This window comes from Panthera onca, chromosome E1 (assembly GCF_046562875.1).
Source record: "Panthera onca isolate mPanOnc1 chromosome E1, mPanOnc1 haplotype 2, whole genome shotgun sequence".
In the NCBI taxonomy this organism is placed as follows: domain Eukaryota; kingdom Metazoa; phylum Chordata; class Mammalia; order Carnivora; family Felidae; genus Panthera; species Panthera onca.
In genome coordinates, this window is record NC_138352.1 from 59,583,093 (window position 1) to 59,601,841 (window position 18,749).

At 44.3% G+C, this 18,749-nt stretch overlaps 1 protein-coding gene across 5 annotated transcripts in view; it reads right to left on the minus strand.

Annotated features, from left to right (window-relative positions):
* Positions 1–9,484: 9,484 nt before the first annotated feature.
* Positions 9,485–18,749, minus strand: part of GJC1 (gap junction protein gamma 1) — a 38,399-nt gene continuing 29,134 nt past the window's right edge. For all 5 annotated transcript variants that reach the window (XM_060645879.3, XM_060645878.3, XM_060645880.3 and 2 more), the window contains 2 exons: positions 15,763–15,838; positions 9,485–14,808 (listed from right to left, as the gene is read on the minus strand). In XM_060645879.3, coding sequence (XP_060501862.1) covers positions 13,598–14,788 — 1,191 coding nt within the window. In that variant the 5' untranslated portion in view covers positions 14,789–14,808; positions 15,763–15,838 and the 3' untranslated portion in view covers positions 9,485–13,597. The remainder of the gene's footprint in view (positions 14,809–15,762; positions 15,839–18,749) is intronic.

Genomic DNA, 18,749 nt, shown 5'->3' on the forward strand with positions numbered 1-18,749 from the left:
GGCTGGTTGTGTGTTGGGCTAGGAGAAAGAGGAGAAACGTAAAATTGGACCTGAAAATCCAGGCTGGCTCACCACTGTGCTTGTTTAACTGGAGTTTAAGCTGGAATTTGAGCGACCTTTGGGATGTGGGAGCAAAACGGTTTCACTTGAGACATACCCCATGGCATGTGGTCACGGCAGAAACTTCTTTCCCAATGCACGATAGAAAGAAGAACTGACTTGCTGCTTTTAAAAGAGAATTAGAAGAGTCTATTTGCAAATCCTTCCTGTCCCCACCCAGCTTCCCTCTTAGTTTCTCTAGATGGATCGTCAGAAACAGCCTGCTTCCAGCACCAGGCCCCCCCCCCTCCGCTTCTACGAACCTTCAGTCAGAGCCCCAGCCGAGGGCCCCCCGTGGGCACAGCATCTCCCGCGACCGTCACTCACCAAATAGGGCAGCGCCGTCACCAGCCCCACTTCACAGATAAGGAAACCCAGCCTTAGCGGACACACCCCCTTGAATTCACTATGTTTCTAGAAAATTCATCTGACACTGTTGCTTTTATGGAAAGGTCCTATTTTCTGCCACCCAGGACTCTCCTCATGTCTTCTCCAGAGCCTCTGCACAGGAACACTCAACACGTCCTTGTTGGTGAGGACGAATGACACCCTGTGCCATCCCTGCAGCCCAGAGTGGGGGCAGCGGAGCCTTGAGGGACAAGTCTGCCGCCCGACACAAGGACCAATCGCTCCCTTCGAAGGACTTTTCTGCATTTTTCCCCTTTCCGAGTCTTTCATAAATGTCAAAGGTTTATAGTGCTTATTTGCTAAAATACTTGCCCAGCATCTCCAGAAGCTTAAGGAGAAAGAAGAAAGATGTGAGGAAAAAAAAAATCTAATAACCAGTGTTATCGCAAAGGGGATGGAGACCGAAATCCTGCTTATTCAGATAGAATTGCAGAATCTGGAGACCACGGACCCAAGAAAGTATCTGTCCAACGTCCCAACTGCCTCCTCCTGCCAGACCCCCAATTTGGCCTGTATAGATTCCTGAACTGGAATTCACATGGAACACTTCAAAAACTAACAGATTCTTTTTAAAAAATGTTTGTCTGTTTTTGAGAGAGAGAGAGAGAGAGAGAGAGAGCAAGTGGAAGAGGGGCAGAGAGGGAGGGAGACACAGAATCTGAAGCAGGATCCAGGCTCTGAGCTGTCAGCACAGAGTCCAACGCGGGGCTCGAACTCACAAATCATGAGATCGTGACCTGAGCCAAAGTCAGACACTTAACCGACTGAGCCACCCAGGTGCCCCCAGCAACAGATTCTTTACCTGAAAACTTAAGCTGTAACCAAGTTCGGCCTCCCTCCAATCTCTCCGCACTGGTGTCCTCTCCCTAGGACAGTCCTTTAAGTACATGAACACCTTGGGAGCGACCCCAGGCAAGTCTTCTCTTCCTCAGGCTCCAGATCCTTCGAATTCAAGTGCTCCTCCCTGTCCTCCCTGTCCCACCGCTGCCTTCTGGGCACCCCCAACCTGCCCTCGTGTCTCCTAAGTGTGCTGCCCAGAAACAGAGAATACCTTGCATAGTGTGCCCAGAAGGGCTGGAGCCGTGGGTCTGTCTGTCTCCTTCGTTGATGAGGAAATCTTATTTCTGTGCAAGTAGTAACTGTGCTTTGATCAGACACATCAGGAATGTGTGTTTATTGGCCTTTATCTTACCGGGATTTGGCCTAAATCTGTAGACCTGAAATATGAGAAAGTTATTGCTATTTTTTAAGATTTTTTAAAAGTTTATTTATTTTGAGAGAGAGACAGAGAGAACATGCATGCGTGAGGGGGGGAGGGGCAGAGAGAGAGGGAGAGAGAATCCCAAGCAGGTTCAGTACCACCAGCACAGAGCCTGATTCGGGGCTCAAACTCACAAACTGTCAGATCATGACCTGAGCCAAAGTCGGCCCCTTAGCCCAATGAGCCAGCCAGGTGCCCCCCTAGGATTTTATTTTTAAGAAATCTCTACACCCAGCGTGGGGCTCAAACTCACAACCCCAAGATCAAGAGTCACAGGCTTCACCGATTGAGCCCGCCAGGCGCCCCTGAGAAAGTTCTTTGAATTAAATGTAAGATAGCTTTTATTTATTTTTACTTTTTTTTTTCTTTTTGAGAGAGAGGAAGAGAAAGAATCTGAAGCAGGCTCCACGTTGTCAGCACAAAGCCCGACACGGGGCTCGATCCCACAAACTGTGAGATCATGACCTGAGCCCAAATCAAGAGTCAGACACTTAACTGACTCAGCCAACCAGCTGCCTCTAATAGAGCTTTCAGTTTTTAGGAAGGTACCAGAAACTGCATGTCAATCCTTGTTCAAAGAACTTACTACATGTAGACAGTAGAAATTATGCTTGGAGAGACTGCTGAGAACCCAGGGTTAAGGATCTGTGTGGTCTTTTCCTTTTGGTAAGTGCTGCAAATTCACTTCTGTGAAGTGACCGCTCTTTGTTCTCTTGACAACATGGAGGCAGGTGACGCCACATTACTGGTAGCTGGAAATCGGAAGCTGAAGGCATCCACAGCTGTGCCATCCAGCCCGGTGGTCATTTAAACAGCGAGGTACAGGGGCTCCTGGGTGACTCAGTTGGTTAAGCGTCCGACTTCGGCTCAGGTCACAATCTCACAGTTTGTTGGTTCGAGCCCCGCATTGGGCTCTGTGCTGACAGCTCAGAGCCTGGAGCCTGCCTCGGATTCTGTGTCTCCCTCTCTCTCCCCAAAATAAATAAACGTTAAAAAATTTTTTTCTTTTTTTTTTTAAATAGCGAGGTAGGTCTACAAGTGCGTGCATGAGAAACACTCCCAGATGTAAATGAAAACCACAATGCAGGAGTGCTTGTGGGCGGGCACCTGACATGTCAGCTGCTATGTGCCCAGGAAAACACTGTGGGAGAATTCACAAAAATGGACCAGAGGTTACCCGTGGGGACAAACACTGCTGGGACAGGGATGTTTATTTTTCATTCATTTACTACATTTTGGTCATTTTAATTTACTGGCTGCCTAGAGTTTATTGGCCATTTGGGGCCAGGTACACGGTTACAGGGGGTCAGGAAGCCTCGCACGCAGTTTGGACGGTAAAGAGTGGGGTTCTCTCAACTTCCTTTTTGAGGTTCTGCAGTTTTGGTAGAAAAGAACCCCGCGGCTTCTGCTTGCTGCAGCCTGTAGTCCGCGGTAAGCAGAGGGGCTCCGATGCGTCTAGAGCCTCCTGAAGCCTGGAGAGGAGGAAGTTGGGAGGGTGGTTTTGAAGGAAAGTCCGCAGGAAAGCAGGGGTTCAGGGCGAGGAGGTGTCTCAATGGCCAAGCTGCAGGGGCAGTGGGTTTCCTGTAGGGGCCGCAGGGCACACCTTCCCCTGGTGGGGTCTGTGCCTGGTGGTTCTCTCTGTGGAGGGTTCTAATCTTGGGTCTGTAACCGACGACGGTTGTCCCGTGATTGACGCTGAGTGGTGGCTCCCCCTTCCAGCCTCCCCTGCCAACCTCCCGAGTTCGCTTGCTGGCTGGCGGTGGCCACGCAGGTCTGGGGCCTGCTGTTGGCTTGGCCAGGCTGGCCACCGGGCTGCTTCCTCATGGCCTTCCACAGCCAAGTCACAGGCGATCGTGCAGCTGGAGAGGCTGCCCCCCACCCCGGCCCCATCTCCCACACTGGCCCCCGGGAAGGTGGGCCCGCCGTTCTGGGGACTCCAACACGGTGGCCACGGACAGGAGGGTGGACTTCCCGAAAAGAGAAGCTTGCCCACCAGTGATGGCTTCCCAGGGACGCTCTGCCCTTGTTCGGGAGCTGTTACTGGAGGCGGAATCCCGGGGGTGCCAGTGATAGTCGCGGGTGAGCATGAGCGAGCAGCTGGAGCGTGGCTGCCATGCTGTCACTTGTGGGCTGGTGGAAAGCTTGGTGGGAACCACTCACGGGTCACAGCACGTGATTCCGGGTGGTGGGGACGGGGACGCTAGGCCCCCCGGGGACAGGGGAGACTGCGGAAGGCCACTCCATGCCCGAGGCACTAGGGGTGGTAATTTTAATTTTTAAAGATGTGCGTGTATATCACCTTTAAGTGTCAGCAAGGATTATCTGAGTAGGGAGGTTGTGGGCTATTTTTATGCCCCACACACTTTTATGTGTTTGAAGGTGAATAAATGCATGTGTGCTTTTAACAAGAGACAATGTTAAGAATGACTTTTTAGGGATGGGGCAATCATTGATGTCTTTTGTTTTCTCTTTGTTTCTGAATTTTCCAAGTCTTTCATAAAAGGCATGTAATGACCTTTATAACCAGAAAAAAATGTCATTAAACTAGAATAACGAACAAAGCAAAGGAAGAAAAAAACCCAGCAGGCAATGGTATTTGTGTTTATTTATTTTTTTTAAAGCCTATTTATTTTTGGGAAAGAAGGCGTGAGTTGGGGGGACAGAGAGAGAGGAAGAGAGAGAATCTCAACAGGCTCCCCCCCAGAGAGGAGCCTGATGTGTTCAAATTTACGAACCATGAGACTGTGACCTGAGCCAAAGTTGGATGTTTAACTGAGTGAGCCACTCAGGTGCCTCATGGTATTTGTAGTTTATTTTTATTTATTAATTAAAAAAAAATTAAGGTTTATTTTTGAGAGAGACAGAGACAGTGTGAGTAGGGGAGGGGGAGGGGCAGAGAGAGAGGGAGACACAGAATCCAAAGCAGGCTCCAGGCTCCAAGCTGTCAGCAGAGAGCCCGATGAGGGGCCCGAACCCACAAACCGCGAGATCATGACCTGAGCCGAAGTCAGACGCCCAACCGACTGAGCCACCCAGGCACTGCCATACCGTATTTTCTTTATCCATTTACCTGCCGATAGACATGTGAGCTGTTTTCATCTCCTGGATATTGTGAACAATGATGAAATGAACGTGGGTGTGTAAACATCTCCTTGAGGTTCTCCTTTCAACTCTTTTGGATAGACCCAGCAGTGGGGTTGATAGATGAATGAGTTTTTAAAAAAGCAGGCTGGCTGCTGGCCTGAGTTTGGGTTGACATGGCTATTTAAATTGCTACGGATAAAATTATAGAACCAAAAAATGGTTCGCATTAGAGGAGAGTGGCTATAAACAGGGAAGACCAAAACGCATTCCGTACCGGGAGCATGATTTCTTATCTTTCTGCACGAAGTGGCTCAGACTCAGCACATAGTTTATGCTCATAGTTTTTCTAATAGTTGACTAAAGCCTTTTCTATCTTCTCTCTGTTACAAGGCCTCAGAATCTACATCTGAGTCCAATCAAGGTAGGGTTACTAGTTTTAGCAAATAAAAATACAGGATGCTCAGTTAAATTTGAATTTGGGATAAGCAACAAATGATTTTTTTAATGTTTATTTATTTTTGAGAGAGAGAGAGCGAGAGCACAAGCAGGGGGAGGGGCAGAGAGAGAGAGAGACAGAGCCTGAAGCAAGCTCCAGGCTTCAAGCTGTCATCGCAGAGCCTGATGTGTGGTTCGAACCCACGAACCTGAGCTGAAGTCAGATGCTCAACCGACTGAGCCACCCAGGTGCCCCCCAATAATTTTTAATATATCAGGATTTCCCATATATAAGATATAATACATAAAAAAATGATTCACTGTTGATCTGAACTTCAAATTTAACCAGGCATCCTGTATTTTATCTGGCAATCCTAAATCAAAGGGAATGGGCATCTATTCCAGGCCAACTTATGCTGATCTATTCACAGCCTTCTCCGACGGTTCTTAGCTGTGCTCTGGCGTTTCACATTCCTCCTGACCACACAACACCCCCCCTATGCCCCATGCTGGAAGCTGGGCCCTTCCTCCTCCCAGCTATCTCCAGAGCTGGCTTGAATGGCCACTCACCGCTTAAGAGATACATAAAAGAAAAAGAGGTCCCCACCCCACATGCTCTCTTCTCGGCCAACAAGCCTCCAAAAGCAGGCCACTGGAATCAAACAGCATAATCACAAGCCGGTCTATAATCGAGACAGGGGGGCCGAGTGTGCCACAGACCTCTGTCCACGATCATTTTCCCGTTGGAACGTGAAGTAAACAATCCGCTGACCATTTGCGTTCCACCCTATTTCCAGGATTTTGCCTTTAAAAGCACCTCGAGGAGCCCAAATCGTCGCGCAGACCATTCTGCAGAGGCCGCGTCCTGTCAACGCTGTCAACAGCACCTGGGTACAGGATCGAACATCAGTCTGCCTGCTGGGCACAAGCCACAGCTGCAACGTGCTTTCAGAAAAATGGGCCAGGCCAAAGGGGCTCCCTGTCAGTGCTTTTTAATGTTCCCAGTGCAAAGATAAAATTTCACTTTCACAGGGCTACACAAACTAAAAATAAAATTGAGGGGAAAAAAAAGCGATCTAGTTCTGTATCATTTTTCCCCATGGTCAGGTCCCATTCAGGTCACTGGCTGTGCGCGGAAATCGGTTATGAACAGTTGCTCGGTTCTGCCTTGCCTGGGGTTTGAGGCTGTCAGCCAGCCATGCCCTCTGTGATGGCCCCGGAGAGCAGAGCAGACAAGGATACTTGTGGAAGGTTCGGCCGAGGGTAAAGAGGGAATCCGGTCAGATTTTCCTCGAGGCTCTAGCAGGGGGCTTCCTTAGGTTTTCTTTCACAATCCCTGAGTCTAGTTGAAAACAGGCCTGGCGTGTCAAGGGCAGGGCAAGGAAATGCTGTGCTACCTCCTCAGGATTGAGAGGGCAGCAGAAAACCAGTGGCTGGCGAATGCTTGTCACCATGTCATCTTCTCTTTTTCTTACTTTCCACTTCTGAGTCACTTCCTCTTTCTGATTTCCTCAAAGATGTCATTGGATGTAGGGCGGAGAAGTTTCTCAGTAATGACACCAACTCACTGACATAGAAGGTGAGATACTTCTCTTTACACGGGACTGGTCAGTCCTGGAAAGGAAGTCCTGAATCCATACTGGATCATGGTTTGAAAACTCCCGTACACACAGTTAGTCAAGGACCGCATGCTTCCCGGCACCCACCCCCTGCACATCACTTCTGGATTATTCTGCCCATCCCTCTACAGCCCTCCCCTCAGGCTGCCATCAGTCATTCTGGGCTGTCAGAGAAGATACTCATGTGCTATGCCAGGGTCTAAACCTCTGTGAAACAGATCATTCAAAATAATCCCTCTTCCCCTTTTTCTCCTGGCCCATTCTTTTTTAAACGTTTCTTTGCTTATTTATTTATTTAGAGACTGAGTGCGAGCGGGGGAGGGGCAGAGACTGGGAGACACAGAATCAGAAGCAGGCTCCAAACTGTCGGCACAGAACCAGACAGGGGGCTCGAACCCACGAACCACGAGACCATGATCTGAGCTGAAGTCGGACACTTAACCGACTAAGCTACCCAGGCGCCTCCTCAAGTTTTTCTTTTCCCTAAGCTAAGTGGTTCTCAAAACTTAATATGTGATATTACATGTGGAAAATTGTTGGGTGAAGCAAGTGTTCTGTGTCTTCTGGGGGCGGCTACTCAACTGTATGCATTGGTAACTACTAAACAAAAAGGGTGAATTTTACATGTAAATTATACCTTAATAAAAGATTTCTTAAGAATCACCTAGGGAACTTAGTTCTGAATGTGGAGACCTGAGAAGGGTCCAAGGAACCAACATTTTAACAGGCATCCCTGTCTCTTCTTACACAGGCAGCTCAGTGGTCACATCTGGAAAAAACACGGCAAGTACAGCAAGGTCCACCCGGCAAAGATCCGCAACGCTGCCTGCCCCACCAGCAGCTGCCGCCCACTCCTCCGGGAAAGGAGTCAAGGGTGCAGGCCCGGATCTGTTCTCCACTCTGCCTCAACCTCTGAAAGTCTTCACGCCCGTGGGTGATAGGCTTCCAATCTGGGATAACTAAAGGAGAGAAACCCAAAAAATATTGTACTTTAAGATTCACAGAAGTCTTAGAAATAGTTTTAAACTCCACACAGCAAAGATTTTTAACTTTGAGGAGGGAGGACACCTTTTCCAGGTATTAGTCTCTGTTCTGATGGCCAATCTGCCAAAGAATCCACTTTCAAAACTAACAGGGTGCCTTCACTGCTCCAACAGCTTGGAACGGCTCACAAGTTTATTACCAAATATGGCTGACTGACCAGTTTACACTCTGCTGCTGAGGGTGCGCTCTTTGCGTGACCTACCAGCCAGCCTTCTGTGTCCAGGCCCAGGGTGGGGTGAACACAGGGCACTTTTGCAATAAATGCTACCCTCTCCTAACCCCCTCCCACACTTCCTTCCCAAAAGGCACGTTAGCCATACCAAGACCAGTGTGGGTCTGCAGGGAACATCCCTCTCAGAAGGCCCCCCTTTTGGAGAAAAGGCCCTGAGAACTACAGGGAACAAGACAGGCTGTGTTCCCAGTTTCTGTGCTTAGACTCCAGACCCCCCCACTCCTCCTACACAAGGCCACATCCCCTTCCCAGATTTAGGATGCCAGTAATATGCCAATCCGCGTAGCCACAGTAATCAAGAGTTGTGTAACTCAGCTATGAACAAGGGCATGTTTTGAGCTCAAGTCACCTGCTTGGAAGTTTTTCTGCTCATCCATTCCCACTGAGATCAGTTTACAGGTGAATGTACTAGGAGAGATTTTCATATCAGGTTTTCTGTACAAACCAGTAAGCCATCAGGTACTATTTTACACAAAGAATGGGGTAAAATCCTCAATAAGACATTTACTGGCAGCTGAATTCTCAAGTTTGGGAAAAGACGCACAGACCACAAATGAATCTTCTAAACTGTATTTGGAACTCACAAAACATTTGGAACTGACAAATCTTCCTAGAGACAAGGCCCTGAGCACAGAAGTCTGTCCCCACCATAAAAGTTTTACATTAACTGTACAGAACAAAATTAGCAATGAGTGATCTTTGGCACTAGAATGGCAATTCCTTAGCTGTTCATACAACATCCAAACCACACATGACATTAGATTGCTGGTTAACAGTTGAAAATTATATTTCAATTATCTTAAAAAGCTAGAAGTCCTAGCTAAGTTTTTCAGTATCAATATGCTAACTGTATCTAATACTTAGTGCCTGAGGTAGAGACTTCTGTAAGAGCTTTATTAGAGGAAACACAATTGGAAAGTACAATAAAGAAAAATTTCCAATCTTGGAAGCAAATAGCCAATGTCTTTGCTGGTTCAACAAGCCAACCTTGAAATGTAAAACACTTACTCCTTTTATTTCTGTAGGGACTTTGCATGGGAGTAAGACTTTCTTTTGTTTGGACTCCTGGATTTTATTTTTTTTAAATTTTTTTTTTCAACGTTTTTTATTTATTTTTGGGACAGAGAGAGACAGAGCATGAACGGGGGAGGGTCAGAGAGAGAGGGGGACACAGAATCGGAAACAGGCTCCAGGCTCCGAGCCATCAGCCCAGAGCCTGACGCGGGGCTCGAACTCACGGACCGCGAGATCGTGACCTGGCTGAAGTCGGACGCTTAACCGACTGCGCCACCCAGGCGCCCCTGGACTCCTGGATTTTAGAATACTATGGATTGTCTCTTTAAAAAAATTTTTTTTTATTATTGAGAGAGAGAGAGACAGAGTATGAGCAGGGGAGGGGCAGAGAGGGAGATGCAAAATTAGAAACAGGCTCCAGACTCTGAGCTGTCAGCACAGAGCCCGACCTGGGGCTCGAACTCAGAGACTGTGAGATCATGACTTGAGCCGAAGTCGGAGACTCAACTGACTGAGGCACCCAGGCACCCCTGGATTGCCTCTTTCTAAAAAGTATGACTATTAAGGTGGAATGTACATGAACCAAACTCACTTAACGTTATTATTAAAAACAACACAACTGCATTAGGGGCAACAAATAAAATCTTTTAATCTCTCCATGATGTGTGGCCAGAACGTAACTTTTATTTCCAAACTCTACACTGTAGAGGCGCTGGGGCTTTCTTATTTTCAGGTGGTAAGGCTCTTCATGAGATTACATGATTTTATACAGATACAATTAACCTAATACCTGGAATCTTCCGATCAAAGTGACCCACAACTGTGTATCTTTGACTTCCAGGTCCCTTTCAGTCAAGAAAGACCCTTCCTTTATAAAAAGGCATTTCTTAAAGTAGGTTCAAGTATAACATACTTGCCTTTACTGCAAGCTAGCTGGCCAAAAATTTATCATAAACTGTAGATGTTAGAGGTATACGGTCTCCTAAATGAGACAGAAGGAATAAAGCATGGACATTTATAAGCTGAAAGGGTAAAGCATCAGTATGACTAACGGGAATGACATTTAAGTCCATTCTTGGTATAAACTGCTTAAAGCCAAGTGTTTTAAGCCATCACAGACTCCTGTGATCAAGAGCACTGGAGGATGGTTTACTACTGCCATTGTGTAGTTTTGTCAACTATTTTTGTCTTGAAGACCCAAGTTCAGACACGTGACCAATAAATAGTTGGTCTTTGAATACATTTTACCATAGGCTCTAACTACTTCATAACACTTCCAAGAAGTAGCTCCTGAAACTTGGAAAAGTCAGGTGAACTGCTTAATTTTACACCATTAAGAAATGACAGAGTTACGGTACCGAATGAGGACTTTTTTTTCTCTTTAAAGACATAGGTTTCCTTGTAAAAAACAGATATGTGGGAGTTGTCAGGGCTGTGAAAACCATTTTAGATCACAAAGTTCATTTTTATCAAAAGTAGTTTTTTGCAGATTAGTCAAGGAAAATCCCCAGAAAAACGGGCTTCAAATGAGATAACATATTTGTGGCTTTCAATGAGCAAATATAGAAACAGGAAAAACTAAGTCATAAGGCAAAGATGAAGCCACAAAGTGAACATTAAGACTTCTTTAGGAGAAAATGTTATCTAATTCTCCCTTCAAATTTGAATTAAGAAAAAAGCCTGTTTTATAAATCTCTCCTGGTAATACATTTTAACACAAATGAGCAAAAAACACATCGGAATAGATCCAATAGTATATTAAGAAATATAAACATATTGACCATATCCTGGTTCTAGTAGATGGAAGGACTAAGCACTCAACTATTTAGAGAAGCAAATGTCATAGGACAGACATGACTTTATGGCAATTCCAAGGAATACAATTTTGATAGGGGAAAAAAAAAACAACCTGCGGACAGGCTTTTTATACTAATACCTGTAAGTTCCAGAATAACCAGAATGATATGTTTATAGATTCGATGTAAACCCAATTCATGGGTTAAGCTAGACACTGATAGGGCCATTTTCCTAATGGAGGTCCATGACATGCCATTATGGGGAAATGGCTTTGGCAAACTCCCATGGTTCAAAGGCTGAAGAAATGTACCAAGAAAGCAGTGAGAGTTGGGAACTCTATGTCATAGCTAAAACTTTGGTGAGAGAGTAGACTCGCACATGTGAAGTGACTTAGAATATTTTTCTATATACTTTAAGATATTGGAAGAATTATCCAGACACAAAATAACATTTTCATCGGAACAAGCCAAGAGGAAACACTGAGGGCACTGTTTGTAGGAACTAAGTAGACGCTTCTGGCATCACACGTCTTTGCCTGGCATTTCTGCTTGACTCCTGTCCTCTCTGTCACTCTCGAGCCCCCAGCCTTTCCTCTGGTGAAGCCACTGTCTCCTTCAGGCTCTGTGTAGATGTGCATTGAGTGTGTATGTATCTTCTGTCCTTTGGTTAAGAAATTTCCTTGAATCTCTAGTGACACCAGAGGGGACTGAGAGATCTTCATCTTAAATAAGCTTAGGTGTTTAAAAGCTTGCTTGTTTTCTAATAAGCACTTGAATTTCTTTATAAAACACTTGGTATGAAGGAAACTGCACGAGTCTGCTAATGATCCAGGACATGTCAGGTCTATTGTTTTCTGAAATTCCCCTTCAGTCTCTCCTGAGTTTACTTTCTGATTAAGGTGTTTAGAGATTATAAGGAGCTTCTCTAGGCTAAAATTTATAGATTAAGAAAAAAAAAAAAGGGCAAAAAAAATTAATGGATGGCTAGAAGCTGAAATTTTCTGAGTAGAACAAAGAAAGAAATGAAAAAGAAATGCCCAAAGGGTGCTGTTCCAGGATTCTCCTAAATAATAAAGAATGGACATTTTAAAATTAAGACCTAAAAAAGAATACTTTTGCAATTTCAAAGTCAGAGGTGGCTTGCTTTCTATTAGAAAACAGTGAGACACTCAAACCGAAAAGCTCCATGGGAAACAAAGGTCCCTTCCTTTACATCCTTACCAAGCTCTTGCTTACAAGCTCATAAACTGTAAGACAAACGATGTGAATGGGCTGGGAGAGCAAAGCTCTCCCACAGAATACAGGACTGAAAACATCAATAAAATACTGCAAATTGTAAGTGTTATGTGAACATCAATGCTTGTCATTAACAAATAGATATGCCTTGAGGGAATAAATTCTGAAATTCTCTTTAGGTCTATTTACAGATAGAATCCCCATTCTGACTGGTCTTCTATACAGAAAGAAATCTACATTGGCAGAAGTACAGAAATTATAAAAGTTACGCAGCAAATTACAAAAAAATAAGGAATTTGGATTTAGGCCTTCTGCCACAGGCAATACAAATGGCTCTGAGTATTTTTAGCCGAGAATTTTTTTTATTTCTAATGTTAACATCCAAAGAAAATATCCACCATTGGTTTCTTAAGAAACCAGAAAGGCAGGTTTCTGGATAGAGATTTAAGGCAAATCAAATAGGTCCACAACTAAACATTGTAGTAGGGCTCATTTTCCAGGCATGGCTTTGCAATAGAGGAATCTTAGGAACACCTCTGGTCAGGGTCTCCACGCTGCTACCAGACTGAGGACACTTTTGTGTATCAGCCTTTTGGGAGAACTTAAATTATGTACACACCTTCGAGGCATATGCTGGCAATGCTTGATAATTAAACGAATCCTGCAGTTAATCATTTATATCCTTTGAAAATACAAACAGGTTTTCAAAGATTGGATATAGGTGTGGGTAGGTGAATGAGATTCAAAGATTTCTTAAGTAAAGGAGAAAAGATCTCAGCCTCCTTCTACTGTGGACTTTCTTTCCAAGATTGAAAATTGATGCTTCCTCCTCCAGCTCCTGACATATCCGAAATCTTCCCTGCAACACGAGAGGCACTTTTATTAGGTGTAGCATCTATTAAAACTTTAAACCCAGGGTGGAATTTGCTGAACAAAGTAAGAACACTGGCCTAATAGGCATCACCTTAAGGATTTTTTTTCCTTTAATATAAAAGTGTAACTACAGCGGTCCAATATACAAATACAAAAAAAAGTACTCATACTAAAAAAATGTACCATAATACTGTACATACAAAAACTTTTCAACAAGAATGATTTAAATATATCTGTTTTTTTCCAGATCTGGAAGACACAAATGTAAAGTTCTGTAACAGTATTATTGCTGAAATATGTGCCCACGAACACGGTGTTTCCCCTTTTCTCCCCCTTGTCCCAGCCCCGCTTTCAGAGTCCCCTGAGCGTGGATCATGAGCCAACAGCATCCCTGAAGATAACCAGAGCCAAATGTTTACTCCACGGAGGCCATTATTCAGTGAGCCGCTGCTTACCACGGACTATGGAAGAGCACAAGTTTTAATCCCAGCCAAGATTAAATCCAGACGGAGGTCTTTCCATCCCCTGATTTGCTACTAGCACTGCTCTTGTTGGACCCAGCTTTGGACCCCACTTTGGCTTTTTTTTCCCGGGGACCATGAGGGTTGTTTTGGTGACTGTAGGCCTGGATTGCTAGATCCAAGCGCTCCTGAGCCATTTTGATCTCCCGCTGCAGAGTCTCCAGGTCAGCTGGGAGGTTCTCCTCATGGCTGCCGTACTGTTGTTCCTGGGCGATGTTGGCCTTGTTTTGCTTGTAGGCAATCTTAGCGTTGGACAGTTCGGTGTACTGGATTTGATCTGGTTTGACGGCAATGTTATAGCCAGGGGGAGCAGATGGTGTATTCCAAGTGAAGGGATAATTATAAGCACCCGGATCTTCCAGTTCCCTCCTTTTACTGTTTAGTGAGTCTCGAATTGTCCCGAACCCTAAATGAAGCATCTCCCAAATGTTAAGCAATAGGCAAAGGCCTGTAACACCATACATTATCAGAAGGAAGATGGTCTTTTCAGTGGGTCTCGAAATAAAGCAGTCTATCTTATGAGGGCAAGGAAGTCTGCTGCACACATAAAATGGGTGGACTTGGAAGCCATACAGAAAATACTGCCCTATCAGAAAACCCACCTCAAACACGGTCCTTGCCAGCAACTGCAGCATGTAGATTTTCATAAGCCCGTCCTCCCGAATCCGCCGGCGGCCATCGTGCTTGGGTTTAGGTTGGTTCTGCTCTTTATTTTCTTTTTCACTTTCCAATTCCATTTCTGGATACATCATGGGATCCTCCTCATGGTCCTCTTCTGTTTCTTCCAGAGCCCGGTGCTGTTTCCAACGCATTGCATAGGGTTTGCTCCGAGCTGTTTTCTTGTCTGCTTCGCCATGCTCCATCTTGGCAATCTTATGAATGGCGTAGCCCAGGTACATCACCGAGGGGGTTGCCACCAAAATGATCTGGAATACCCAGAAGCGCACATGGGAGAGGGGTGCAAAGGCGTCATAGCAGACATTCTCACAGCCTGGCTGCTCCGTGTTGCACACAAATTTGCTTTGCTCATCATAATAGATGGATTCTCCTCCTACAGCTGTAAGGACAATCCGGAAGACAATCAGTACAGTGAGCCAGATCTTCCCCACAAATGTGGAATGGTTGTGGATCTCCTCTAGCAGGCGAGTCAGGAAGCTCCAACTCATGGTGATGGAATTGGTTTGCCCTGATAAAAATGGAAAAATGAAAAATGTCAAAGGAAAATCAACAAATACAAAAATCTGAACAACTTAATTTTTTGATGGTATCTCTAGGAACTACTTTTTTGAATACTTGAAATCTAACTTCAAGGCTCATGCCAGAGTGCTAATTAGAATAAAGAGCATCTCACTCTCTACTACCCCCAGGAAGGACAATTCACCTCAGTCTATGAGCACATCTTTGGACCTACAGAATCCTAGAAGTCTGGTTAGCTTTCATGTCTTCCCTAGTTCCAAAGGTAAAATTGTAGCTAACATCTGAGATGTGTTTCTCAGACCCAGCATACTAGATTCTTTATGCATACTATTATTTCATAAACTTCTCTGTGAGATATAAATAAGGAAATAGTGAGAGGTGTAGCTATTCTTTCCAGTCATGGTAAGACTCTCACCGAGAACATAATGGGGACACTTGGGTTGGACCCCATTGTGAAGAGGTACCTTATTAGGAAATTTAAATTTTGGACCTGGTGACAAAGTATTAAAAAGAATTAAGGAGATGATACAGCTGCAATAACTGGCAATGATCAAGAACTAAAACAAAAGACAGAAAGGAACTAGGAAGACTAGGAACTGGCTAGACTGCACAGGATAGCAGATTCCAGGATTCTGTGTACTGCTGTATTTGGTTTATGGTAGATTTACGTTTGCAAACTGTGGTGTGAGGACATTAAATCCAATCCATAGGCAAATCCATTCAAAACAGCATTTTGAAGGGCAGTTTTATTCTGAGATTCTTAGATCTATACGCCCAGCATCTGGGTAACAATCATCTAAATGAGATGATGTATACACAATTGCTAACGCAACCGCTGACACAAAGCACACTTCTCTCTCCTTCTTCTCTTCTTCCCACTCCCAGTTTACTTTTGTAGATTATAGGTGACCATCAGCATCCAAGAAGTTTAAATATACTTTACCTGTTACTCAGAACTTCTGTTATCCAGAATTTTCTTAGAGAAATGATGTTTTGCTTATAACTTTTCCAGATTCCCTCTGGAAGGAAAAAAGACAAGTGAAGGTCACAAGCTTCCTCCTACAGAAAATAATCATTAAAATGCCATTTTCAGGAAGAAACAAGTTTTCTATGGAGCAGAGGAATTCATCAGCATGAGGAAGAAACATGCTTGAGTTTGAATACCTCCGTATATTCCTCCCAATACATGTGATAGGAGAAACTATGTTTAAAGTGACCCAAAGATTAAGTTATTGTAGTCTAAGAAAATACGACGACAGGATAGAGTGCCTGGGTGGCTCAGTTGGTTAAGTGTCCGACTTCGGCTCAGGTCATGATCTCGTGGTTTGTGAGTTTGAGCCCCACATCAGGCTTTGTGCACAGAGCCTGGAGCCTGCTTCAGATTCTGTGTCTCCCCCTCTCTCTGCCCCTCCCATGCTCATGCTCTTTCTCTCTCTCAATAATAAACTAACACTAAAAACATTTTTTTTTAAAGAAAGAAAAGAAAACACGACAGGAAGATGAGTCATTCATGAAAATCTGAAGCAGATCAACTCTGGCACCTATAGGAAAAAGCCAAAGCAGAAAAATCTCAACAAATTTAAGCTGGGTCACTAAAGGCCTTGCGAAAATCTTCACCCTGGATGCTCTATTCCCGTTCTATTCCCTGGAGCAGCTAATACCTCTCACTGGGATTTGAATGGCCAACAATGAGCAAGCTGTTTAGTTAAAACACCCAACAGCTGGCTCTCAGTCACTGGGACACTTGAATACACTGGAGGTGATTTACAGCTTCACACAAAGAAACTGCTCACGGAAAGAAAACACCTGCATCTGTACTGTGATTTTAAAAAAATAATAACACCGGGGTGCCTGGCTGACTCAGTGGAGCATGTGACTCTTGATCTCGGGGTTTTGGGTTCAAGCCCTACACTGGGTGTAGAGATTACTTTAAAATAAAATCTTGCGGGGAGCGCCTGAGTGGCTCAGTCGGTTGTGTGACTTCGGCTCAGGTCACGATCTCACAGTTCGTGAGTTGAAGCCCCACTGGGGCTCTCTGTGCTGAAAGTGTGCAGCCTGCTTAGGATTCTGTCTCTCCCTCTCTCTGTGCCTCCCCCTCTCATACATACTCTGTCTCTCAAAATAAAACCAGGACAAATTAGTGTGTGTGTGTGTGTGTGTTAAAGTTTATTTGGGAGAGAGAGAGAAAGCACAAGTGGGGAAGGAGCAGAGACAGGCAGAAAGAGAATCCCAAGCAGGCTCTGCACTGCCAGCGTAATGCCTGATGTGTGGCTGCAATTCACGAACCATGAGATCATGACCTGAGCCGAACTCAGACGCTTATTAACCAACTGAACCACTCAGGAGCCCCCACATTATTACTTCTTATCAAGTTCTGCCAACTTTGAATAGTCATGGCCTGGAGTCATCCATAAAGTGCCAACTTTGTTCATTTGCTATCATTTAATTTAATAAATTTAAAACAATCTCTAAGTGTTATGTGTTCGTAGTAATTTAATAAGAAAAACTGGTGGTAATGGGGGTAAGATATTGGGAAAAAACCTGGAAAATTTTCCAAAACGTCAATGAAAAACTAAGAAAAGGGGTGCCTGGGTGGCTCAGTCGGTTGAGTGTCTGACTCTTGGTTTCAGCTCAGGTCATGATCTCATGGTTTGTGGGTCTGAGTCCCAAGTAGGTCTCTGTGCTAACAGTGCAGAGCCTGCTTGGGATTCTCTCTCTCCCTCTCATTCCGCCCCTTTTCTGCACTATCAAAATAAATAAACTTAAAAAAAAAAAAGACAGATAGTACAGGCACCTACAGAACATGGAAGTATCAAGATTACATGCAGAATCTGACCACCCAAGCATTTTACCACTACTCTCACTGAATACACAAGTTATAAAACCACAAGAGTAATATGCAATCTTTAAATGGTGACATAGTCAAGTTTCTAACACAACTCCTGTAATGATTCACACCCCCAAGTTCAGACTAAGATTTTTCCAAACACCACATTTAAAGCATTTTCCCTAAAGCCTGAAGTTCGATTTACTCCAATTAGTCAAAATCACAGTGTAACTGTTAGTTAGAAAACTCCTCCCCTACACCTCTCTCCATACCAAAGACAAGTATCTTTTTAGCAACTAATGTGATGAAAGAGTTCTCAACGGTTCAGCATCTCATATAATAATCTACCTTTTCTGGGGGGAGGAGGAATTAGTCCTATGTCCTTCACAGCTTATAAAGCAGCAATTTATACACATATAGAAGTAGGCACTGTACACTGGTTAAGATATAGTCTAGACTTAGAAAATGTTGAACCCTAAGAACCTGGCTTCCCAAGGGCAATCACAAATGCCACAGCACCCTGTACCCATACCTTCAGTATATGTGATGTGTTTAGTAACTTAACTCCAGCATCTCATAAAATGGGTAATGGGAAATTTTCTTTCTTTAAAAATGTTCCACTACAGTTCCCTTTCTTCTGAACCATTTTTTGCTCTGCTATCAGAAACCTAAAATTCAGGACATAATCTTCTCTGACTTCCCTTTTTCAGCAAACAGACATGAATACAGAATGGAGAGTGAGTGTGTGCAATTACTCTGTGAATGGCTCTCATGGAAACATAAAAATCATTTCCATACTTCATCTTTTAAAGCAAGTGCCATGGGAGCACAGGATGGGTGGAGCACGAGTGGAGCACATGGGAGCACAAGAGGAGGGGGATGGCAAGCTGTTAAATGTTTTTTCTAAGAAAGCCCAATTGATTTACATGTACATATGTACTTATTATCCTCCTGAAAAAATATATTCTTCATGCTTTGGTTGAATTTATCTATAGACAAATTCTAGGAAGCAGTATTATTAGGTCACAGGAAATGTAAATCTGCATGGCTCTTGCTTTGCACTGTCATCCAACTTGAAAAAAAAATTTTTTTTTTAAATATCC